This window comes from Staurois parvus, unplaced genomic scaffold (genome assembly GCF_062004578.1).
Source record: "Staurois parvus isolate SC_StPar_1 unplaced genomic scaffold, SC_StPar_1.0 ptg000029l, whole genome shotgun sequence".
Lineage (NCBI taxonomy): Eukaryota > Metazoa > Chordata > Amphibia > Anura > Ranidae > Staurois > Staurois parvus.
This window is the reverse complement of record NW_028317825.1, coordinates 10,724,143-10,751,706: the sequence shown is the minus strand read 5'-3', so window position 1 is coordinate 10,751,706 and position 27,564 is coordinate 10,724,143. Positions and strand designations below refer to the sequence as shown.

The following is a 27,564-nucleotide window of genomic DNA, read 5'->3' as shown; positions in this document are numbered from 1 at the left end:
TTGTGAAAAGGTGCAATATTCTAGGCTCAAAGTGTCCCACTCTAATCAGCTAATTAAGCCAGAACACCTGCAAAGGGTTCCTGAGCCTTAAATGGTCTCTAATGCAGGCCATAGATGGGGAGAAAACCGGCCAATTTTTCTTTAAAAAAACAAAAAAATCGGTCGTTCAAGCGGCCGATGTTACCAGGAACGGTGAAAAAAAATTGGCCGATTTTCATCCCGTCTACAGCTGGCAAAAAGTGTCTCTGCAGAGAGCTCCGCTATTTCTTTGACAGTTCTTTGACATTTATAGCTGCTGCAACATTGTATCTATTTGTATCCATTTCGGATACAGATGTTTTTATTCGGAAACAAATAGATACATTGTTGCAGCCGCTATAAATGTCAAAGAACTGTCAAAGAAATAGCGGAGCTCTCTGCAGGGACACTTTTTGTCAGACTGGAATTCTTCTTCATCCTCTTCTTCTTCATCCTCTTCTTCTTCTTCTTTTTGTCTTCATCTTGCAGGTCACTGCTCATGCGCAGATTTTTTATCGGTAAAAAGATCGGCCGATTTGCCCATCATTGCCGCGAAAATCGGCCGATCGGCAAAATCGGCCGATTTTTTTCAAACTTTAACAAAAAAATCTGCCAAAATACAGAAAAACGGCCGACCTATTAACCCACTAAGGATCCGAGAATCGGCTGATTTTATTTTCAGCTGAAAAATCGGCCGATTTTCGACCCATCTATGGCCTGCATTAGTCTGGTTCAGTAGGAATCACAATCATGGGAAAGACTGCTGACCTGACAGTTGTGCAGAAAACCATCATTGACACCCTCCATAAGGAGGGAAAGACTCAAAAGGTAATTGCAAAAGAAGTTGGATGTTCCCAAAGTGCTGTATCAAACCACATTAATAGAAAGTTATGTGGAAGGGAAAAGTGTGGAAGAATAACGTGGACAAGCAGCAGGGATGACCGCAGCTTGGAGAGGATTGTCAGGAAAAGGCCATTCAAAAGTGTTGGGGACTTTCACAAGGAGTGGACTGAGGCTGCAGTCAGTGCATCAAGAGCCACCACACACAGACGAATCTTGGACATGGGCTTCAAATGTCATATTCCTCTTGTCAAGCCGCTCCTGAACAACAAACAACGTCAGAAGCATCTTACCTGGGCTAAAGAAAAACAGACCTGCTCTGTTGCTCAGTGGTCCAAAGTCCTCTTTTTTGATGAGAGCAACTTTTGCATCTCATTTGGAAACCAAGGACCTAGAGTATGGAGGAAGAATGGAGAGGCACACAATGCAAGATGCTTGAAGTCCAGTGTGAAGTTTCCACAGTCTGTGTTGATTTGGGGAGCCATGTCATCTGCTGGTGTTGGTTCACTATGCTTCATTAAGTCCAGGGTCAACGCAGCCATCTACCAGGAGATTTTGGAGCACTTCATGCTTCCTTCTGTAGACAAGCTTTATGGGGATGCTGACTTCATTTTCCAGCAGGACTTGGCACCTGCCCACACTGCCAAAAGCACCAAAACCTGGTTCAATGACCGTGGGATTACTGTGCTTGATTGGCCAGCAAACTCGCCTGACCTGAACCCCATAGAGAATCTATGGGGCATTGCCAAGAGAAAGATGAGATACATGAGACCGAACAATGCAGAAGAGCTGAAGGCCGCTATTGAAGCATCCTGGTCTTCCATAACATCTCAGCAGTGCCACAGGCTGATAGCTTCCATGCTAGGCTGCATTGAGGCAGTAATTGCTGCAAAAGGGGCCCAAACCAAGTACTGAGTACATATGCATGCTTATACTTTTCAGAAGTCCGATATTGTTCTATGTACAATCCTTGTTTTATTGATTGTGTGTAATATTCTAATTTTCTGAGATTGTGGATTTGGGGTTTTCATGAGCTGTAAGCCATAATCATCACAATTATGACAAATCACGGCTTGAACTATCTTGCTTTGCATGTAATGAGTCTATCTCATATATTAGTTTCACCTTTTAAGTTGCATTACTGAAATAAATTAACTTTTGCACGATATTCTAATTTTTCGAATTTCACCTGTAGTTGTGTGCAAATAGAAAAAAAGTATACAGGAATTTGCTTTTCATAGGACTGGATAATTCAAATGAGATTTCACACAATTCTATATGGAGTCACTGATGCAGAAACAATTATGCATATAAGTAATACTTTCTTTACTCATACTTGTTATGGTTCAGTATTGAGAACTAAAACTAAAGACAGCCAGGCAGCTAGAATGTTTACAAGGTCAGTACTGTCTGACCATTTATTTTTCCCATGACAGATTTTCTTGAAGTAGCTTTTGTATACGAGAAGTTCTTTAAGGGAACAGATGATGATGATGTGGTTGGGCTATCATTGTCTGAAAATCACAGTAGAATATCAGTGCTATCTAAATAAATACAAGCAATTTAACAGTGTGTCGGAAAGTGAACCCATGTTTTGCCCATACAGGTGAAAGCAACTGGTTCACTTTAATGCCCTCTCCTTGGCTGCACAAACTTACCATTCTTTCTATCTAATGAAGTCTATTGGGCTGTAGCTAAGCATGTAAAATCAGTGGATGCACTTGCTCTGCAGCCATAAAAGCTACTCAGGTTATGTAATTGCACAGAGGTATGGCTTACTGGGACCCCTATCTCTAATAGTGAATGCGGATGATAAATTCACAGTTTATGAGGGTTAAAGGAGAAGTACAGCCAAAGCTTGTTTGGCTGAACTTCTGTGGATCACAGGAGTGCAGTTCGTTCTGCACTCCTGTGGCCTATTTTCAGCTGACAGCAGGTTATCAGCTGAAATCACTCAGCCAGTCCAACCTGGGGAAAGATCGCGTGCCTAAAAACCTGAATCAGCCACTCCTGCCCCCTCCACAGCCTAGTGCTCCAGTAAGCACTGGGAAGGGGTGGTCATAGCAGACAGCTGGGATTAACAGTTACCGCTCTCTGCTCAGAGCGGCAGGGAGAACTGAGCAATCAGAGGTGCAGGATTGCTCAGTTCTCAACCTTAGAGCCAGCGGAAGACAGATCGATGTTCCATCCATCTAGGTAAGTATGATAAAATAAACATACTTTTAATCAACAGTAACAGAAGGTACAGCTGCAGCATCCCATAGACATTAGATAACAGACACTATGATTTTTGTCTATAGGGCACATGAATAATCAAGAGATGTCTGTAACATACCTCACCACATCTTACTCCATAGGCCTAAACAAAAATGGTTGAAAATTGCAACTAGTGCAGCTCATTTAATCCACTTTCATTGAATAAATGGGACTACAACATTCTTAAATCAATAAGGGACATGTAAACAAATCCTGTATATACTCACCTCTGCTCCAGTGAGGTGGCCCCACTGCGATTTAGCATTGCCCAATTTGTACAGTGAGCTGCGCATGCGTGGCTCACTGTACAGTGGCGGACAGGCAGGTAAGTAATGTTAATGCAGTAGAGATAAAGCATGTCTCTTCTGCATTAAAATTCCTGCCTGTTAACCATTTTTCTTTTTTTTGCCTAAAGTTCTACTTTAAACAGCAGCCCTGAGCAAAGTCTCAATATCAGAAAGGGGTTAAACAGACAGTGCTCTTTAGGACATAAAAGAAGGTAAAAAAAACCCTTAAGTTTGCAGCTGCCCTCTCAGCCCCCCTGATACGTACCTGAGCCCAATCTCAATCCAGTGATGTGCACGAGAGCAGCGGCTCTCCTGGTCTCTCCCCCCTTAAAGGCTCAGACAGCAGCTGGAGCCATTGGCCCTCAGAAACTCTAGAGTACATCAGCAGGGATTCACTGTTTGCACCTCTGCTTCACCATGTACATTAAACCATGTAAGAGATAAGCAAGCATTCCATAGTGCAACCTGCAGATTTACTGTAATAGGCATTGTGCATCTGCTCACATAAGTACAAGGATAAATTGCATATAAACACATCCATCACTGTGGCGGGTTCTGGCTGTGGAATACCGGCTTTGAGCCAACTGCTCGTGGAGACCCCCAGAGGAAGAGTAGCCGAACAAGAGGCTGGTGTCCAGGTGAAGGATCCTCACTCCTGGCTGGCTGACTGATCTATCTAAAGGGGGAACCCGCAGAGAATTTATGTTCAATGCACAAATTCCATGTTCATCTAGTGAGTGCGCATTTTATATGATTGGAGCACAGAGTCACATTACAAGGACTTATACTATTAGTGATGAAGTTGGATTTCACTGTGTTTGCTGACCTTTCCAAGTCAAGCCTTCACGTTTTCTCACGCATAATTAGACTGTATATCTATATCTTTGATTGGTGCAACAGCACCGCATACTTATGTAGAGTAATTTTATCTTTTTGGCTGATTTTTAGTGCTGCACCTGTCTATCTATATTTGCCTATACTGGGTTTTGGGATATCCTATGTTGGTGCAATTGCTGCTGGATACTCATATATTCAAAATATTTATAATATTTAATATCTGATTTTTCTTAAATATTTTGAACGCTCGCTATAAGCAAATTTATTTTTTGACAAAAATCTTCTATTCTGCTCCTTTGAATTTTGCCATCACCGTGGTAAAAAATGAACGTCAATTTGACCCCCATAACGATTACAAAATCGAACAAACATTCCTAAAATGAAAATTTTGAAATAAAAAATTAATTTGTGTATGGCCAGCATACAGTAAGTGACAGCAGGTGCAGGTAGCTTGTATCAAGCTACCTGCCTATGACAAGGGAGTCTCTCATACATAATATTATATTATAGTCCTGTCTGAAAATCGGCAAAATAGTGTTTTAGGACTTTCTTAATGTTTTCTTTTTTTAAATAAAAATTTTGAGCTCTGAATCTAATGATATGTACCAGATTCAACCTATAACACTATATATCTCTACTGTTATTCTCAGCGTGGATTAGATAGTTTGTTCCTCAACCATGTAGCTGGTTATTTACATTTACCACTGCATATAGATAATCGAGAATAAATTGTCTTTTTAAACTTACGTATTTACTAAATTATACACCAAACATTTTTTGAGGTTTTTATCTGATTAATCAAAACAATAATCGTCCAACTAATCGATTATGAAAATAATCCTTAGTTACAGCCCTAGTACAAATAGTGAATCCCAGCTCAAGTATTCTGGTGTTCCTGAATACAATTGAACAACCTGTTGCTGCGATATCCTATATTGTTCCAAGACTGTGGATGGATGATTACTGATAATATGCTTTTATAAGATTACCTATAATCTCGGTAAGAGGCTGCAATTGGTGGTGGTGTTGAATTCACAGGACTGCTTATTGTTATTCACAAGTGGAAACCTATGGCAGGATTTGTAATGGTGGTGGAACCCCCTTACAGATAATTGTTTTATTTGGACATTTGCATACAGGAGGACTTCCATCAGGATTTATGTTTATTGATTTATTAATTGGTATTTTTTATGTTTTGTGTCACGATGAAATTAGTGCCACCCTCTGAATTGTATTTTTGTCAATTTTACTTGGATTTATGATGTTGGTACACATATTACATTTATTTTTGATGATATGATGATCCTTTGTATTGGGATACATACAGTACAATGAAGAAACATCTAATTTAGTAAAACGGAGCAACATTTGTATTATTTTTTATTTTGGTTCAGCACTGGTATTATATATTGTTTGTGTCTGTAGCTGTGGGATTTTTGATTTAGTTTTTTCTTTCATTTTGAGCACCAAGTGTAGTTTTTCTACCATACAGTTACAAAAATAAGGATGTTTGACTTTACAAATATATGCATACTCACCTGCACCTTTTTGAAACCAGTTGATTGTTAGACTAGCTAGCCAGACAGCTAACATCTTCAGAGAGAGATGTGGCTTTGTAAGCAACGAAATGTCTTCAACATTACAGAACACTGTTGAATTGAATGTGATTAATTACTATTAGCTATACCATGACCTGGATTAATGAGAACCTTCACATACATCTTCAGCGAGGGGCTGGCAATAACAGACCCCTTTTGCTGCTCAGGAACTTTTCCTTTTTTTTTTGTTATACCAACAAAAGCCATTATGTCAGCTGAAAATAAAATAGAGACCATTTCATTGTAAGGATTTTATATTTAACAGTCATACAATTTAAGTGACTAATATATAACATTGCACAAGAAAAAAAGAACAAAGCAATTCAATCACATATTTAATATGCAGAAAATTAAAAAATGTAAAAAGATATTCAAATATTATAAAACAAATTGCCAAAATTATTTATTAAAATTACAGTACAATTAATAATTTATTTGATCCATATTTAGAACACTGCTCACAACCGCATGAGTTTTTTTTTAACTTTTTTTAAAAGAGACAAATAGCAATATAGCTGCCTGCAAGTAAAAATGGCTTTGTGAAATCATAGGGTAATTGACCATGACTGGTAGTGGCAGTCTCTGTGGTGAAAGAACAGAGCAAGTATCAAAAATTAAACTTACCACTGAAAGCTATTGAATTAAAAAAGTAGAACAGAGCAAAGGGGTCATCTCATTTAGAGCCTGAGCAGGCTATCAAATATATATTACAATCTTATAGTGCAATAGCAAAAAAAGTGATTTTCCAGAGATATACTTTTTTATGTGGTAACTGTAGCAAACTTGCTCATCAGAGATGGACGCGGCGTCCCCCTTTTTTTTTTATTAGAAGTAATCCTCAATCCTTTATTCCCTACCCCCCTCCCTTCCTGAGAGGCACAGGGACAGATGTGTGTGTGTTAAAAGTTGCTGGCAGGCTGGAGCAGCAGGGGGCCCAGAGCTACAAAGCCCCCCATGGAGCCAGAGCCTGCTTGTCCCAAGGCCTGTGTAAACTCACACCTCCTAACCAAGATAAGGTAGTTTTTCCCCCAGACTTTTAAAAAGTTGGAACCTCATAAACCCTACCAGCCAGGTGACAGAAGTTAAATGAACATTCCTCAGGTCAGCTGTCACCTACGTTTCATATCATGGATTATGAAGCTGTCAGTTTTAATGCAGAGTCCATCCGACGATCCTGCCCAAAACAGGGTATTGGCCAGTTACTCAGAGCCACCCCCCCTGCTGGGGGACTTTAAAAGATAAGCTGGCAAGCCTAAAAAGTTAAGCTAAAGAGATCTCCTAATTTTCCCATCGTAACAAGGGAGATCAAAGACCCTTTCGCTCTACAACTGGGATCTGCTTACATCAAAGGCTTAAATGGCAAGTAACTTAACCCTTTAACTTCTCCCTGTTATCTCTTTGCTGTGCTGTGCTGTTTTCTATGCATATATATATATATATATATATATATATATATCTTAGTTACATCTTCTTTGTAAATATTTTATTGCACCTGTTTGACTCTTTTAGTAATAAATCTTTCTTTCTGAAAGTGTTAAACTGTTTCTAAGTGCTTACTTGTAATTCACGAACTGCTACCTTTGAAGAGACGCTAATGTTTGTTTTAATCTCTGTATAACTGGCCTTCGGACTGCGTTATACCGACCATTATTTCAATCATTATAGTGTATTAATTGATAAAGAGTTTCCCCTTTTTCTGTACAACAAAAAGTGGTGGTGGCAGTAGAGGGTTAGTTGCGTAATTAACCCGACCCAGTAACAAGCGCATTCAGACTGCCGGCACCGATTGTAGTCCATTAGCTGGAAAATCGCTGTGTAGGGTGCAGCTGGGTGTGGTCTTGTTACGCGCGTCACATAGCGGTTTTAGATCGGCCGGTCTTTTGGTCACGAGTTTGGTGAGAAGGTCTGGGATCTGACGCCGCGGTCGTGCGATTGTCGCATGTTGAGGGTGGCGATCGTGCAATCGTGACAGTAACGAATTATAAAACTAATCTATTCAAAAGTTACAGTCTGTAAATACTAGAGCCATACTGCATACAGATGTATAGAGACAGCCTTAATTTGTTTTTTTTTTCCCATACACCCTCAGTGATTATTATATCCTGAATTTTCTGTAATATCAGGAGGAAAATGCCTGACAAAAGGACTCTCAGTGTTCTGAAAGCTAGCACAGTCACATTTTGAGAAGGCCATTAAGAGCCTCACATATGAATTCAGACTAAGTCCTCATGCACACTGGATGTTTTTACAGCTGCTGTTTTTGGATTTTGACGTATTTTTCTACAGCCAGTAAACTCCCCAGCATGTTATCCTATGTGTCCATGTACACAGACTGTAATCAATGTTTTTTGGCAGGGACATTTTTTGGTTGAAAAATACCTCCAGGACTAGTGGGTTTCTAGAGGAGTTTTTTTAGCTGTAAAATGCTCTAACGCTGCAAAACGTGGTAAATTGCTGCAAACCAATGTTTTGGACTTTTTTTTGTTACAAAAATTTTTTTTTGGTATAAAATAACCCCTGAAAAACGTAAACGCAAAAAAAGGTGCTAAACGCTAAAACAAAAATGCTGAAAAACACGTTTTTAACATGACTTTACACAGCCAACGTTACCAGCGTTATTAAACCGCCCAGTGTGCATGGAGCCTAAAAGGTTTGTAATACTTTTGAAAACTCTTTTACATTTTTCAACATTCAAAAGATATTTATCATTACATGTTTGTAACTACAATGCACAGAATAAGGTGTTCAGCCTTCAAGTATGCATTTGTTAAAACAAATAAAATAAAAACTGTCTTTTTATTTTTGCTAATGGATGATTTCACTTTTCCTGATCTAGTGGTCACTCAACCACTTGACCCTCACTTTCATTCACCGTGACATTGGTGATCAGGAGAAAAGTTTTGCCTTTTGTTATACTTACATGATAAAACATCTTTCAGGCTTCATTAAGGGTTAAGTTAATTTTTACAAAAAATAATAAATGCACATTTGTTTGCAGGTAAAAAAAATTAGTATTTATTATTTTTTGTTTGTGGGGGCTCTAAAGCATTGCACCAGCGATCAGCAGATCGCTGGTGTCATGCAGGTCTCCTGCAGAGATGTCAGCATATCTGCTTGCCTGTACAGGAGGTACGGGCAAGCAGATATACTGACACGAAGATTCAATGAACTACCACGGCGCTCTGCAGCGCCGTGGTAGATCATTGAGAACTACAAGCAGATAGCCGCAAAGGATCATTCATTTACAGAACAACGTGAATGAATGATGCAGCCAGGCAGGTGGAACACCACACTGCCGTGTTTTTTTTAAACTGTGACTGCTAGCAGGGAGGAGAAGATCCCCCGCTACCTGTCACAAAGGGCAGTCCATTCATAACATGGGTGTAACATGTTACAGAAGGTGAACTTACCCTTTAAAAACAAACACATAAAAAGACCCCTTAGTTTCACTACACACCTACATTCCTCTCATTGCTGACAGTGGAACTGGGTGCACCCATTGGCAGAGGGCACACATACTTTAATCCTAGCTTGACAATGCTACATGTATGACAGGATCCGAGTCCCTCACTGACATGGGGACCTTTTATTAAGTAGAAGTAACTATTTTGATGAATTCCACTACCATTAGTAAAACAAGTTATGATGTGTACACCTATAGGGATGCTGAAAAAGGAATGGAGTGCTTTGGCACGCTTTGAAATGTCTGCATGCATCTACCCAAAATGACCTTGCTCTTAAGCCTAGTGATGAATTCTTCTGGAGTCTCTGTATGTTCCCCATGAGGGACTCTGAAATCCTGGGAAGCAAGTTTTGTTACTTGTGCATGTCCTGAAAAATGTAAAGAAGTATATAGCTCTTCATTTAGAAAACATAGGGCTAACTAGAAATTTGTTGTTGTTCCAAGCTTTGTGCGTTAATTTATGGCACTTAAACTTACAAGAGAAGTAAAAAAAAATGTTTTAACTGAATAACATTTCTGTACTGGAAAGTTAACCACTTTTCTCTGGGTGTATGAATGATTCATCAATAGTTAGCCTAAATACGATAGCCTTGTTGCTTCCCTATACATTGCCTATATAACTTTTTCTTTTGCCAAACTGTACATCATAATGCAGGGTAAAATATAGTGCTAGTAATGGACAGAGTGCTTATCAGAAGTAAACAATGCACACCTAGCTGGCTTACAAATGAATAGCAAAAGTTGGGAGTTGCTTAGATACAATTCAATGTTGTCACATAATGTATGTATTGGGTGCGGTGCTACAATACACCTCCCACATAAATCATTAATCATGTGTCAAACCAATAATGCAATGATAATAAACATATGTAAACCCTTGTGAGTAATATTACTCCTCAATAAAGTGCTTATAATTACCACAGGTGCATGCTATCCTACTATGTACTACAAAATCCATCCCCCTTGTGTCATAATAAAGGAGGGGAGGTATGTGTGCCCATGAGCACTAAACATGTAAATAGCAAGCACTTTCTCTGCACAAGCACTTTTAATAGGAACTTTTGTTGAACGCTTTTCTAAATGGACTTTTAATGTCATGAACTTCTTTGGATTATGTATTATGATTACATTGGATTTTAAATGTTTATTATGAAACAAGGGGAGGGATTTTGTAGTACGTAGAAAGAAAGTGCACATGTGGTAAGGTTTACATATATTCATTATCATTGCATTATTGGTTTGACACGATTACTGTTTTTTTTGTGTGGGAGGTGTATTGTAGCGCTAAACCCAATACATACATTTTTCGACATTTATATCCTAGTTGAAGAGAGATAAAGGTGGTGTATTTGCAGTTTTGCAGTTTCACAAAGAGAGCACCAACTGCTTGTTTCCATAGAGTGAGAACTATTGTATTAGAATGTTGTCACATAGCAACAGTATGTATGACATACTGTATGTATGACATATGACATACAGTATATGACATACAGTATGTATGACATATGACATACAGTATGACATCAGTACATTTACCAGAAAACAAAACTATAAGTAATATAAATCACTGCAGCATTTTAATTCCTGTAAGAACGTCACTCTTATTTTTGTATGCACTTTTTTGGGAACCTGAAGTGGAAATTACCGCCTGAGCTACTGCCGGTGCCTACACATCAGGTTCATTTTCCTCAGCATCCTGTTGGAGGGCACAGGACACTTTCTCAGTCCAGGAAGCTGCGTCAACATTTGAATGCCAAACTGATTCAGGATGTAGTGGTCCAGGGATGCTGAAGAGGGAAACTCTATGGCATAAAGGGATATGTAGGTGCCTGCTGCAGGTCAAATAAGTATTAGTACTCTTCTATCACCAGATCAACTATAAATCAGTCCTAATATTTAGAGAATATAAATTAAAAGCACACTGAGTGATCACCGGTCACATGGACTTATTAAAATATACCAGCGCAAAGAGCCAGGGTCATATGCTAAAGATTTCAGTTTACAGATGTCACATTCATTAAATAATTTACAGAGGTCAGTTTAGTCAAACATAAACTGAAAGCTTTTGTATATTATACTTGCTCTTTGCACTGCTAAACTTGTTTGTTGCAGCATACAAGCATTGCACATATAGCTTTTTAAATAAACAAATACCCTTACCAATCCAACAAGGCCATTTTTTTTTCTATACAGCGCTGCGCTACTTTAACTGACAGTTGTGCAGTAATGCAACACTGTACACAAATGAAATATATATATAATTTTTTTTCACACAAATAGAGCTTTCTTTTGGTGATATTTGATCATCACTGGGTTTTCTATAAATGACAAAAGACCAAAATAATAAAAAATAAAAAAATTTTTTTTTTACTTTTTGCTATAAAACATCCAATAAAAAAATAAAAAAATAAATTTCTTCATAAATTTAGGCCAAAATGTAACATGCTACATGTCTTTGGTAAAAAAAAAATCCCAATAAAAGTGTATATTAATTGGTTTGTGTGAAAATTTTAGCATCTACAATACTGCAATTTTTTTTTTTCTCTTAATACTAGTAATGACAGCGAGCAGCGACTCATAGGTGGGAGATAGTATAGCAGGCATTCTGACACTAACTGATACTGGGTGGGAACTGACTAACTGCCACTGACATCTCCAGTGACACAAATACAGTGATCAGTCCTAATAACAATCACGGTCACTGTACTAATGACACTGGGCAGGAAGGGGTTAACATCTGGGCGATCAAAGGGTTAACTGTGTGCCAGGGACTGTTATTGTGTGTGCACTGTGTGGTGTTTTACTAGGGGATGTGCTGGTTTTTATTTGCTGCTTTGAATGGAGATAAAAAGTGGCACATGCCCGCAAACAGGAGAGATATCTGTGTTGTTTACATATAACATGAATTGCTTGCCAGGACCCAGTGATTGATATGCAGGGAAGCCAATGGCAGCACAGGTAGGCATGTGCGTGCACCCCCTACCTGGAAAAGATTCAAGTATATACACGTGATTTTGCACAGAGCGGCCACCCTGTAGCAGTAAAGCTACATGGTCTGGTCAGAAAATGGTTATTTTTACCTGATGATGAAGCCAGTAACACACTTTTTGTTTTGGGGTGGCTACACTTTTTAAGCAGTTAAAGCAACAGTTTTTTTTCCCTTTTGGGATAAAGGTTTTGCATACAAGATTAAAATCTGACCATTGTAAGCACCACTGTCAGTGTTAAATATCATGGTTTAGCCCTGTATAACTGACCCTTTCTGAACTGCTTGATGTGTTAAAGGAAGCTGACACTTACTGGCAGGATCAACAGATGAAACTAAAGGGCAATTTTTTCTTTATTTTCACCTGTGATCAAGTCAGTACGACACTTCTTGTCTTCAGAAGTCTCCACTCTGGAGATGGAAGAGCAACAGACCCCTTGGTCAGCCACTTTGTAGGTCTGGGGAGAAAGTAATCTTACATGTACTAGCAGATTTAGATGGACTTGACTAACAAATTAAAGCCATACAAGCCAGCAAGAGTTTTTTCATCTTTTGCGATAAAACTTTTTTTACAATGCATTAAAGCTGAGCATTGTAAGCACCCCTGTTTATGTTAAATGGTTTGTCTTAACCCTATGACACTTTTACTGGAAAGCTTGGTCTGTTAAAGGAAGTTGAAAAATAACAGACTTACTGGCAGATCACTAGGTCATTATAAAGGGAAAAAGCCTAAAAAAGAAACAAATACTGCCATCACATCTAAGAACTGGCAAGGTGCAATAGAAGATTGTAGTGGTATTGGTGCACTTGTGACAAGCTGCAATATATACATACATTTTAAAAATGTCTGAAGTTGAGCTTCCACCATGTGCACAGTTGAACACATTTTAAAAAATACTACCTGCAGGAGATTCTAAAAAGGTATTTTTAATATTAAAATTAGCATTTTTTAGAATTACAGTTAGGGTCATATGTATAGCAGGTAATCTGACATTTACAAAACATTCACTGCAGGTGAATCTTCCTGCTGCAGGTTTTAAATGAAAGCGATTGATTCACCAACATTGAATGTTTGATGAATCATTCACTATTTGTAAATATACCCCTCAAAGTAGATGCTGGTAAGAAATCACCCATTTGTTCACTGGTAATATCTGTGTGTTCCCAGGTTATCTACTACCGCTATTATAAAGGGACTCCTACTACATATTAGCTTATTTTATTCTATGCAGAGTAAGAATACCCTTGTAACTGGAGGGGTAAGATTCCAAGGTAGGATAGATCAAATCCAGGAACTATGGTGGGGAGATCTAAATGATCAATTTAACTGTAAAAAGTGGGCTGCACACCATTTTGATGAAAAATCTTTTGGTTGCCTTCAAAAGGTCAGCTGTTACCAAATTCAATTCTTTCACAGAACACACATCCTCAGCACTACTCAGCAGTACTAAGTTATGGGAGCCATACAGAGATGCGAACAGATTCCTCTCTCACATGCTACCAGGTGGTAGTAAAAACAAGTAGTTGGTCCATGTTTTTACCACCAACCTACAAGCGAACATGGTGCCCCTCACAGCAGTACATACTGCAGAAGCCATGATGCTTTGCAATTTTAGAGTTTGACCGGTGGATTCCCCTGTCTAACTCTCATATGTAATTGTAGCAGAGAGACACCCAGGTGGGACTTCAGTTCTAAAGTCATATCACATATCAGAGTAATTGTTAGAAGACTAGAAATGGCTGTCTGATTTTTTATTTCCTTTCCAATGGAAAAAACATTTCAGTAAAATGCAAAGCACCAGACATTCCTAGAGACCTCTGAGAAGAGCTTGTGAGGTAGTCATGTGAAAGGAAAATAACATACCTTTGGCATGTAGGACAGCAAATGTTTCAGAGAGGAAAAACTTGCTAAAGTTATGTACCCTCTTAGCTGATCAGTTAAGAGGAAGCCAAAATTTATAGCACCATAACAAAGAGGTAGAATCTAAATCAAATTTGCATAAGTGCTTCACATATGGTAAACCTATATGTAAAATATGTGGATTTAACAGTAGCCAGATACCACGGAATGCATTGCTACAGCAACAAAAAAAATCTAACAATACAAAACAGCCTTACCTGCCTTCGTACTATACCCTCTAGAAGAAAAGGTAATATATTGTTTCAGTTCTTGACATCACTAAGCAATATAATTCTGTAAGTAAAGAATTTTCCACTCACTAAATTTCAGGCTCCTCTCTGTGCAGTAAATCGGAGCAAAGGGGCCAAACTCTCATAAGTGCCTCATGAGCAATAGCCATACTTTTTAAAGCTATTTATTGTTATATGGTAACTCTCATTGGATATCCTTATATTTGATGATCTGCAATATCAGTTTTGTCTTGCAAATGAAATGTGAAATTGCTAGAGTTATGTGTGAGAGGGATGGGACTGTTCTTTTTACTACACAAAAAAGAACATGAGTCTGCTGTATCTGAAAGTGGAAAAATCTTTATAGTGCCCAAACATATTTTTCTAAACATTTTTTCATGGGAGAGACAGACATTTTTATTTATGTATTTTTTATATCTATTCATTAGGGCAGACTCTATTGTCAACTGATTAATCCCACAAATTGATGGTTGCACTATAGACAAAAAGGGCCTACGACCTGTGTGTGTCTGCAAGTGCAATATATAATTTTTCAAAGCAGTAGAAAGCACATGCTGCAGGAGATCTATCCTTACTTTCACAGCAGAGTATCAATACCATCACAAGCATTTAAATATGTATACTAAAAGGATGTGATTGGTCATATTTCCCATCCACAAAATTAAATTTTCATAAGCCTCGAACAAATGACTGATCATTGTAGTTATATCATTAGCATTACTGCCAAATATATTGGTGGCTGAGCAATCCTGTATAAAACCATTGGAAGCATTAATATGACGAATGCTGGAACACAAGTTGCAAAGGCCCCACTAAGTGCTTACCTACTGAATGAATAACAATTTGACCGGAGAGCTTATTCCTTAAAAAAACCTACTAGCCATTGGGTTCTCTCAGAGCCTAGAATGCAGTCGAGTTGCATGGGTACTGGAGGAAACTGTTCACAGCACTGAAAAAATGTATGGCTCACAACAAGTGTCATCTTGCAGGAGGTTGAATTGGTCCAAATGCCTCTCTGAATTTTGATAATTAGGCTCAGTCTTATAAAAGACTTATTTATCCTTCTCACTTGGCAAGTCACGGGTTGACTTCAGAAAATCACTTCGAAGGAGTCGGTAGAAAAGTACAATGTTCATCACAGTCATAATGGCCATTCCAACACTACCAATAGTATAGATGAGAAGAGGAATGTTCTCTCGGTTTAGTACCAACCACCTTGTCATCCATGCCAAAGTGCTTATTCTGAAGATTACATATGTGCCCAGGTTCAGTAAGCTGTTAAGCCGATAGAGAGTGGTTTTCAGCTTGTTGGCCATGAGAAGAATCTGTCTCAGATGTAGGAAAATGGAGTTAATTTCCACCAGCAAGGCCACCACAGCAAAACCTACATACCGATGTAGGAGTAAGGATATCCCAAAACAAATGATAACCTAGAAGAGAAAAAATAAGATCTAATGAGCAAAACCATAATGAAAAAACACAACCATTAAACTGCACGTTTTTACGAACAAGGTAAAAAAAAATATATATATATCCCCTTTTCTCAGTAATCCCCCAAGATCCCTTATTCAATATATTACCCTTCAGGAAGCAGAAGTGTTAGCTGTGGCTGCTATTAGGGCTCATGTACACTGCAGCTGCAGTTGAGTTTACAGTTGTTTTTTTGAATGCAGCAAAATTGCGCTCAGGAGTAGATTTTACCAGCATTTCAAATGGCAAACACTTATAAATACGGTTAACCGCGTTTACAAGCGTTTGTGTTTAGAAGCGTTTCTTGACTGGTCCATATCCAGGGCACAATTCACTAAGCGGTATCCTACCGCACCCGAGTAAGCAGTAGGATACCGCATAGCATTTAAAAAAAAAAAAACAAAAACAATTTGAATCCACTAAAAAAGACTATTAACCTCCCTGGCGGTATGATTATTTCAGATTTTTGGTGCTGAAAGCGGTACCATTTTTTTGCATGGAAATATGTATTTTTTTTATTGTAGGCTGTAATTTTTAGGAAAAACTCACTGAAATCTGTCCGAACAAGAGTCTAGTAAACATCCCGGGTATGATAAAATTTGAAACACAAAATCATAAATTATAATTTAATAAATAATCATAAAAATAATATAAAAATAATAAAAAATTTAATTCAATAATATAATCAAACCAAAAACACTGAAATGTGAAATATAGCGCCAAGTTCGCAAATTGCAGAGCTCAGTCGCAAAATCGTTTTCAGTTTCTGATGACGAATTTCCCCCACGAATCATTATCACTCAATTCTGTAAGTGGTTCTGATTTACTATCGCTGTTCTCTAGCTGATCTAAACCGCTTTTGACCTAAAGGGACACTTTTTGGACGCCATGGACATTTCTCAGTTTCCAGGCAGAAAGAACAGACAAAATGCAGGCAGGGCACAGGACAAAGCACTAGGGACAATATGTATGTGAAATAGGTTGAAACAGCAATGTTTTACTGTGTAAAATGAAAAAAAAAAAAAATTACATTTTTTAAAATTTTTAAATTTCCCGCCGCCGGCGGCGGCGGCGCCCGTACGTCCCGACGTCACAGGGACAGGACACAGAAGCCGGATGCCGGCATCGGCCGGAGGAGATGGCCGGGGACGCTGCAGGGGACACATCGTGGGAGCGCAGGGTAAGGTAAGTGAAGAACACATGCCGGAGCAGCGCCGCATGGTATTCCCAAGTGTAGCTCGGGGTTACCGCTTTTGGTACTGAAATGTTACCCCGAGCTACACTCGGGAATACCGCCAAGGAGGTTAAAATACTGCATGATTTAAGGGGTGAAGGAGGGGAGGGGAGGATTCCCTGGGTTAAGAAGAGAAGAAGAGAAGAGGCCCAGGTGTCCCAGGAGAGCAAAATATAAGAAAAAAAAAAAAAATAGCAAACCTGTCGGGTTCACAAATTATAAAGGAGTGGTATAACCCCATCTTGAGAATATAGAAGAAAATAGATATACTGAGGATATGAAGAATAAAGGTCCTAAGGGAGCAGGGCTCAAAGGGTCCCAAACAGGCACGATAAAGAAATTTACATCACATGGAAACATTACGCCAGAAAAGGCCCAAGGCGCAAATGCAAAAGGGGAAATGGTCACTAGCTCAGGAAATAGTCCTAGATTATCACTGGGTATGAATAGCAGCTGTAGCCAACAAATTGCGGATGGCATGGAAAAAATTGACGGTGAACTACAAGTTCCAAATAAGAAGGAGATGATACAAATGTTTCAAAGTTTGGAGAAAACGATAAAACACGAAATGACAGCTATTCGAAATGATTTAGGGCACCTGCTAACGAGAGTGGAAGAAACAGAGGAGAAAGTTAAAACCCAGGCCCAAACCATAGATAATCTAAGGAAAAAAATAACCCACTTGGAGAATACTCAGAAAAAAACTGCTCTATTGGATGGAAGTTCAAGAGAATAAAGAAAGAAGGTGTAACCTTAGAGTACGAGGAACTCCAGAGTCTGCAAAAGGGGAAATACTGTATGAACTAGTCATTAAAATTTTAAACTCCATAAGAGACAGACCTGAAACAGACAGGATCAAACTAGATGGAGTGTTCAGAATAGGAAAGTTCAAACAAGCTACTGAGAAGGCAAGACCAAGAGATACATTTGTGCAGTTCCAAAAATTGGGGGTCAAAGATGAGATATGGAAGAAGATGAAAGGAAAATCATTAATTAAGTATGGAGACTTAACTATCCAAATTTATGCGGACTTAACACCAGAGACCCTAAGGAGAAGGAGATTCCTGAGACCCCTGTTGGAGCAAATGAGAAAACAGAATGTGCAGTATAGATGGGGTACCTTTGCATCTCTAATTGGCTGGAAAAATGGTGTTACAGCTTATTTGAGATTCCAGGAGGAAATGAGAGATTTTTGTGATAGACTGGACTTGCAAAGAATGGAGATAGCTGGGTGGGAAGAAGAAGAAAAAGGAGATACAGAAGATATAAGAAAAGAGGACTGGCAGCGGGTCGGGGGGAGAGGGAGGGGGGACCCGGGGGTGGAGAGAGAAAGGAGGGAGAATTAAGTAAAAAATTGTGTTTTTTTTTTTTGTTCTCTCTCTCTCGCACCCCCCATTGCCCCACCTCTGTTGAAGTGGAAACCCCTCTGGAGCTCCGGTTGAGGGGGGAAGTGAAGACAACAGAGAGAGGGGATCTGGGGAGGTCGGAGGAGGGGCGAGCCATACATGGGCAGAGCTTACGCCCAAAGTTTCAAATCAATGGTGGAAATAGATCCACAAATGATTTGTAGGCAGTTTTTAAGCCTAAAAATGGGTAGAGGAAAAATAAGAGAGGGTGAGGGGGGGGGGAGGGGGGGGGAGATGGGGGTTGGGTGGGAGGGAGGAGGGGGAGGGGCTGCTGGGCTAATACTCTGCACGATAGTAGGACTTAATAGGAGGGGACGAAGTAGGGGAAAGATAGACAGAATTAAGAAGTATGGAAGAAATACAGTTTATAACGTATAATGTGAATGGGTTGAATTGTCCTGGGAAAAGATTTAAGTTGTTTAAAGAGTTACATCACAGGGCAACGTCAGTGGTGTTTTTACAGGAGACACATTTCGAGATAGAGTCAAACGTGAAATTAAAATCTAGATACTACCCAACATGGTATTATGCTGACTCTCCAATTAAAAGAGCAAAAGGGGTGGCAATAGGATTGGCAAAGAATATGAGATTTGAGCTGGAGGATAGAAAGACCGACCCGGAGGGGAGATTCCTGTTTTTGAAAGGTAAACTACAGGGAATCAAGTGTACATTGGCCAATATATATTGCCCCAACAAGAAGCCGGAGATCTATTTGAAGGGTCTGTTGAAAAAATTGATAGATTTTAAAAAAGGGCGTCTGATAGTAGCAGGAGATTTAAATTTCTGTATGGACCCACAAAAGGATGTAACCTCTTCTGTGCAGAGAGAGGGGGGTAGGTCTCTGAGAGCTTTGAAAAAAGCGATATACGATTACCAACTTGTGGATACTTGGAGAATAATGCATATGAAAGACAGAGACTATACCTTCTTCTCTAATGTACATGAGACATACTCGAGACTGGATTATATCTTAATAGACCATCAACTCATTGAACTGTTGATCAAAATAGAAATAGAGACAAGAACATTCTCGGATCATGCCCCTGTAGTAATGAAAATGGGATGAGGAAGACGGTGGACGGGAGGTTTAGGATGGAGGTTGAATGAGGCCCTTCTCCAGGATGAGGAAATAGCTCAGAAGATAGGGGAAGAGATCAAGGTATATTTTAAGGAGAATGAGACAGAGGAAGTATCGACAGCTACAGTATGGGAGAGCCATAAGGTATATATAAGAGGAATCCTGATTGCGATGGGAATAAGGAAGAAAAAAGAAAGAAGAGAGAGGGTTAGTGGGCTTCTAAAAGAAATCCTGGTCTTGGAGCAGATACATAAGAAGAAAATAACAAAAGAAACAAGACAGAAGTTAATGGATAAAAAAGACGAGCTAGAGAAGTTGATGGAAGAGGAGAGGAGAAGAGTATATAACAAAGTCTTAAATGAGAGATATAGATGGGGAGATAGACCAGGAAAATACTTAATGAGAGCTCTGAATAAAAAAAAAAATAGGAATTATATAGAAAAGATAAAAAGCCCTAAGAGGGAGTTGGTCCGCTCAAACAAAGAGATTATTAAAGTGTTCATGGAGTATTATAGAAAGCTGTATAATATTAGCCCCCAAGGTGCTCCAAAAGAAATGGGAGAGGATATCAAGGAAAAAAGGATGATATACTTAAAAAACACGGGATTACCAAAGCTAAGTGAGGCACAATTGAACTCCTTGGATGTAGAAATTTCCCAGGAAGAAATAAAAGCAGCATTAAAAAGTACAGGGGATGGAAAAAGCACAGGACCAGATGGTTACACAGTTAAGTACTATAAAAAATATAGTGAATTATTGTTACCTAAGCTGAAGAAGTATATGAACGCTCTGGGAGGTGGGATGGAGATGAGGAGAGAATCTCTTCAGGCCCATGTGGTACTTATTCACAAGGAGGGAAAAGATCCTTCTCAGTGCTCCAGCTATAGACCAATTTCATTATTGAACACTGATACCAAGTTGTACGCAAATGTTTTAGCAAATAGGTTGAAAGATCTAATGCCTGAATGGATTCATGGAGACCAGGTGGGTTTTGTCCCAGGGAGAGAGGGTAGAGATAACGGGCTGAGAACTCTGTTGCTTATCCAGAAAAGTAGAAAAGGGAAAGCCCCGGTGGTGCTCTTATCAATTGATGCAGAGAAAGCGTTTGATAGAGTGGACTGGGGCTTTATGAAGGACAACTTAGAAGTGCTGGGGATTGGAGAGAGAATGCGTGAGTGGATAGGCAAATTATATAGGGAGGCCACCGCAATCATTACGGTAAATGGGGAGAGGTCGGAAACCATTGGGATGTCTAATGAAACAAGACAGGGCTGCCCATTGTCCCCTTTGTTGTATGTTTTGTCATTGGAACCCCTGTTGTCATTGGAACCCCTGTTATAAGGAATAGTGGTGCGGTAAAGGGAATTCAGATAGAAAATATAGAACATAAAGTAGCGGCCTTTGCGGACGACCTATTGTTTTATGTGGACAACCCCCGAATAACATTACCAAATATAATGAAGATCCTGAAGGAGTATGGTGAACTATCAAACCTAAAAATTAATCCAACAAAAACAGAGATTCTGAATATTAATATATCAAAGAGCGAAAAAGAAAAGCTACAAAGGGAATTCCCCTTTATATGGAGAGAAAGAGATATAAAATACCTAGGAATAAAACTTACTGTCTCATATAAGCATTTATATAGATTAAACTATATTTCTTTGATAAATGAGATCAAGGAAGAATTAAAAACATTAGAAGGAGGAAATCCATCATGGATAGGACATATAAACCTAGTTAAAATGGTAATTATACCTAAAATACTGTATAGATTTCAAATGGTTCCAATCAAACCATTTAAAATAATAAAAAAAATGTTAACAAGATATATATGGAGGAATAAAAAACCAAGAATATCATACGAAACATTAAGTAGGACTAAAGAGAAAGGGGGAATGGGACTGCCTGATGTCAGGAGATACTATAAAGAAGTAATCTTAGCAAGAATTTATGATTGGACATTTAACCATAAGGGGAAAAGTTGGGTAGAAATTGAAAATGAACTTAGTGGAATTAGTTTGAGTAAGATGATATGGGTTCCAGCACATTATAGAAGAATTAAAGAGAGCACAAGTATCTACACTTTAAACGTTTTAAGAGTATGGGATAATTTACACAAAAATATGAAATGGGAATTCAATTCTATATTAATGCCTCTTGCAAACACTGAGTATTTCCCCCCAGGAAAGGATGAGATATCAGGGAGATGGTTTAAAAAGGAAGATATCCAACTAAAAGACGTTCTGGTGGAGGGGGAATTGAGACCATTTAAAGACTTAAAAGAGAAGAAGGGAGATATTTTTACTAGAATAGATGAGTGGAAATACCATCAATTAAAATGTTTCATTAGAAATCTCCCAAAACCCCTGAGATTAAAAGAGGAGTGGAATATGTTTGAAAGGTTGTTAGAAACACGTAGGGATGGGAAACACGGTATGGCTAAAATCTATAGAATACTCACAGAATTAAACACAAAGTTAACTTTTATAATGAAATGGGAAAGAGACATGGAAGTGGTGTTAGATGAGGATAAACAGAAAGAGATATTTAGATTGATACACGAGAACGCTAGTATGAGAGAGGTGGAGATTAATTATAAGTGTTTGACACGACGGCATATTACACAGAGTATTGAGCACAAGATGTGTGGGGAAAATTCAAAAATGTGTTGGAGAGGATTTGGGGGGATGGGCACGGTGTTTCACATATGGTGGGAATGTCCAAAAATTCAAACTTTTTGGAAGACAATAGTTAAATTGATTGAAATAATAACTGGAATTGACATAGGGTTAGACCCAACGATGTGTCTCCTACATAATGTTGAGACATCAGTAAACAAATACAAAGAATCAGGCGTATGGTATTATTTAAACGCTGCAAAGGGTTTAATACCCAAGTTTTGGCAGAAGACAGAGATGCCGAAGGAGGAAGACTGGATCAATAGAGTAAACCAGATTAGTAGAATGGAAAAATGTTACCATATGCAGGAAGATAGGATGGGAGTATACTATATGAGATGGGAAAAATGGGAAAAATCAGGATTGAAAGAGAAATACAGAAAAATATAAACTAGGACTTTACCTATAGTTATTAGGCCACGAGAGATTAGAGTGGGGGAGAGCTTGCAGAGGGGAGGGAGGCGAAAGGGGGGTGGGAAAGGGCTGGGGAGGGGCGGGAAAGAAAAGAGTTTTTAGAAGGGGAAAAATAGAAATGTAATGAACATGTATATGTGTTGTGTTTCCTTTTATGGATTTTTTGTAATAACATGAAAAACTAATAAATATTTAAATTAAAAAAAAAATACTGCATGATTTTATCAAGTCATGCAGTATTTTAGTAGTGAAAAGCATGCATCATGTTTCAGCTGTCAGCGGGATTCCCACTGACAGCTGAATATAAAAGCAAGAATTTCCAGCAATTAAAAAATTATTTAAAAAAATGGTGTGGGGTCCCCCCTCCCATCCATACCAAGGTCTTCGGGTCTGGTATGGATTTTGAGGGGAAGCCCCACGCCATAGTTTAAAAAAAAATGGCATGGGGTTCCCCCCCAAAATCCATACCAGACCCTTATCCGAGCATGCAGCTCGGCAGGTCAGGAAAGGGGAGGGCGAGCGAGCATGTGCGGTGGCAGACATCATGATTGACATTGGATCTACTTCGGGGGACATTCTTTTGTTAAAGGACTTGTCAAAGAATGACTCCTATCTTTTTTCACACTACAGCTTTTCTTTGTGAATAGGTAGCGGTACCATGTACCCCATACTCACTCACGTGGGGGGGGCACGATCTGGGGGCCCCAGATTCTGATAAGCCCCCCGCCTGCAGACCCCCTCAACCACAGTCCAGGGTTGTGTGGAAGAGGCCCGTCTTCCAATCAACATGGGGGCAAGGTGTTTTGGGGGGGGAGCTCCCCTAATCCAAAGCACCCCCCCATGTTGAGGGCATGTGACCTGGTATGGTTCAGGGAGGGGGGGCGCTCGCTCACCCCCCCCCCTTTTCCTGACCTGCTGGGCTGCGTGCTCGGATAAGGGTCCCTCCCTACCCCTGATGCGCGAGGATCCCTCACCCTGGACACAAAAAGACCGACCTTGTTGTTGAACCTGGATGCCAATAGATTTATATCCGAGCAACCCCATGGCTGGCAGATTCCTTTGAAAACCTCGGGATGCAAAGCCCATTCCCCTGGAATCAACTGCCAGCGACTGAGATAATCCGTCTGACAATTTTCCACCCCCCTAATGAACACCGTTGACAAACTTGGAACATATTTCTCTGCCCAGGTCAGAATGTAATTCACCTCCTCCTGAGCCCCTCAAGTCCTGGTACCATGCTGGTGGTTGATGTATGCCACTGCTGTGGCATTGTTGGACTGAATCCTTACAGGCCAACCCTGAAGCCTGGATGTCCAATACCTCAGAGCCAGCCTCACTGCCTGAAGTTTCAGGACATTGTTGGGTAGAACTCTTTCCCATGGAAGCCACGTTTCCTGAACTGTGGCCTCCTCCTTGACAGCCCCTCAACCTGAGAGGCTGGTATCATTGGTTACCAATTTCCACACCACTGGCCGAAAGGATCTCCCTCTCTCCAAATTGTTAGTCATCAACCACCAGTACCTCTGGAGAGAGACATACAGTAATCCAGGGCCAGAACATTCTTGTTCCAGTCAGAATGTTCCTTTGCAGCGGTCTGGAGTGGAATTGGTTATAGGGAATAGCCTCGAGCGAGGACACCATCTTCCACAGCAATCTCATATAAAGGCGAATTGAAGGATACCTCTTGGCTTTTAAACTGCAAACCTCGTTCCTCAGGGTGCAACATTTCCCTGGAGGCAGAAATACCTTTTTAAGAGGACAGAGGTTTTTTGGGAGCTTTTAAGAAATACCTTTTCCTGAACCGTGTCTAGGACCATTCCCAAATACTCCAAGCTCTGTACTGGCTCCAGGGCCGACTTCTTGAAGTTGAGTACCCACCCCAGCTGTTCCAGGATCAGCATTGTAAGGACCACATCTTGCTTCTGGCACCGACTGACCTCTGAGCAACAGATCACCTAGATAACATATGACCAATACCCCCCAAGTTCTGAGCAGTCCCTATGCCAGAGCAAGACTTTTTGTGAAAACTCTGGGAGCCGTGGCCAGCCCAAAATGGTAGTGCTATGAACTGGAAATACTGAGCCCCTACTGCAAATTGAAGAAATCTTTTGTGAAGAATGAATATCGGCACATGTAGGTATGCGCCTTTGATGTCTATGGACGCTAAAAAATCTCTTTCCTATAAAAAGGCCACTACTGATCGAACCAAATACATTTGAAAAGACTGGAGATTTAGAAACTGATTTAGCCCCTTGAGGTTCACATTGGGCCTTACATATGCATTTGGCTTTGGGACTGTGAACAGGTTTCAATAAAAACCCCTGAAACCTTTCGTCTGCTGGAACCTCAGTGATCATCCCGAGACAATAGGTGATCAAGTGCCTGTAATAAAGCTCTTCTCTTCTGTGGATTAATCGGTACATTTGATTTTAGAAACCGGGGAGGGGGAAAGACCCGAAATTCTAGTCTGTACCCCAGAGAAACCGTGGAAATAACCCACTTGTCTTGGATTAGAGCCCTCCAGGCAGCAATAAAATCCAAAAGCCTTCCCCCACCCGAACAAGCGGGGGCACCCCTTCATAAGGAGGTGGACTTTGGATCTGCCTGGGATGTCTTTTGCACACAGGGCCTCCTTGGGTTTTGATTCTGAGTTCTACCCCTGGAGGCTGGGACCTGTGTGTGGCAAAACGACTGCCTGATAGATGAGGGGCCAGCAACCGAAGCCCCGACACTTTAAAAGAAGGGCACTTGGATCTCCTTTCAAAGGGTAGAAAAGAACTCTTTCCCCCTGAAATCTTTTGGATATATTTTTCCAAATCTTCCCCAAACAGCCACTCTCCATGAAAGAGAAAAATCTACCAATAATTTTTTGCATGACAGTTCTCATGACCAACTCTTTAGCCACAAAACCTTGCGCATGTGTACTGACAAGAGGGCCAAGCGAGAAATTTATTGAATTGAATCCTTAAGAGCATCAACCGCAAAACATAAAGCACATGGAACATCCTCCAAAATCCTTGGCCAAGTATTCCCCCTGCACCGATGGTCTTAAAAGCAGTCATTTCACACAGTCAGAAAGACTCTGGCAAATGCCAATAGCTGCCACTGCTGGTTGTGCGGCAGAACCTACCAGGGAGAAGGAGGCCTTAAGGAGAGACTCCAGTTTCTTATTCACTGGATCCTTGAAGACTTGGACATTATCCATAGGGCATGTTAAAGACTTATTCAGGGATGAAACAGCTACATCTACTACAGGCATACTCAATTTCTTAACAAACTTCTCTTCCATGGGGTACAAAAAAGAAAACCTCTTTGGTGGAAAAAAAACCCTGTCTGGGTGATCCCAGTCAGCATACATAATTTGCTCCAGAAGAGGATGCACTGGAAAGGCATGAGTATTCTGTGGAGGCTTCAAAGAGCAGAGAGGAATAAGTAATCTCAGAGGTTTCTACCGGAGGTAGTCCGAATCCTGATCTTACCATATCAGGGAGGTCCTGGACTAATAACCTCTGAGATTAGGAGGCAGAGACCACCTGCTTCTCCTCAGGCTGTGACCCCTCAGACAGAGACTCTACTGTCTGACCTTCCTCCAGCTCTTCCTCATCCTCAGGTTCCACCCATTCCTGCTCCAGGATTGGTGGTTCTAGTGAGGGGGATCTCCCCTGCTTCTTAGTCCCCAATGCAATCATCCCTGCAATGTTATTCTCTTAACCTGCTAAAGCTGAAGGGAGATCATCCTTGATTACATATGCCGAGGCAGATGCCCCAATAGTATCCAAAATGCCAGATACAGTGCCTTGAAAAAGTATTCCTACCCCTTGAAATTTTCCACATTTTGTCATGTTACAACCAAAAACGTAAATGTATTTTATTGGGATTTTATGTGATAGACCAAAATAAAGTGGTACATAATTGTGAAGTGGAAGGAAAATGATAAATGGTTTTCAAAATTTTTTACAAAAAAAAAAAATCTGAAAAGTGTGGCATGCATTTATATTCAGCCCCCTTTACTCTGATACCCCTAACTAATATCTAGTGGAACCAATTGCCTTCAGAAGTCACCTATTTAGTAAATTGAGTCCACCTGTGTGTAATTTAATCACAGTATAAATACAGCTGTTTTGTGAAGCCCTCATAGGTTTGTTAGAGAATATTAGTGAACAAACAGCATCATGAAGACCAATGAACACACCAGACAGCTCAGGTATAAAGTTGTGGAAAAGTTTAAAGCAGGGTTAGGTTATAAAAAGATATTCCAAGCTTTGACAAATCGGGCAAGGAGAGCATTAATCAGAGAAGCAGCCAAGAGGCCCATGGTAACTGGAGGAGCTGCAGATCCACAGCTCAGGTAGGAGAATCTGTCCACATAACTATTAGTCGTGCACTCCATAAATGTGGCCTTTATGGAAGAGTAGCAAGAAGAAAGCCATTGTTGAAAGAAAGCCATAAGAAGTTCGGTTTGCAGTTTGTGAGAAGCCATGTGGGAGATACAGCAAACATGTGAAAGGAGGTGCTCTGGTCAGATGAGACCAAAATTGAGCTTTTTGACTAAAAGCAAAATGCTATGTGTGGCGGAAAGTTAACACTGCACATCAGTGTTGATGGGAAGATGGATGGAGTCAAATACAGGGCACTCTTAGAAGAAAACCTGTTACAGTCTGCAAAAGACTTGAGACTCAGGCAGAGGTTCACCTTTCAGCAGGACAACGACCCTAAACATACAGCCAGAGCTACAATGGAATGGTTTAGATTAAAGTATATTCATGTGTTAGAATGGCCCAGTCAAAGTCCAGATCTAAATCCAATTGAGAATCTGTGGCAAGACTTGATAATTGCAGTTCACAG

General features: G+C 39.9%; 1 protein-coding gene across 1 annotated transcript in view; it reads right to left on the bottom strand.

Annotated features, from left to right (window-relative positions):
• Positions 1 to 6,158: 6,158 nt before the first annotated feature.
• Positions 6,159 to 27,564, bottom strand: part of TLCD2 (TLC domain containing 2) — a 62,333-nt gene continuing 40,927 nt past the window's right edge. Inside the window, exon 4 of the mRNA XM_089657847.1 lies at positions 6,159 to 15,866. Coding sequence (XP_089513973.1) covers positions 15,489 to 15,866 — 378 coding nt within the window. The 3' untranslated portion in view covers positions 6,159 to 15,488. The remainder of the gene's footprint in view (positions 15,867 to 27,564) is intronic.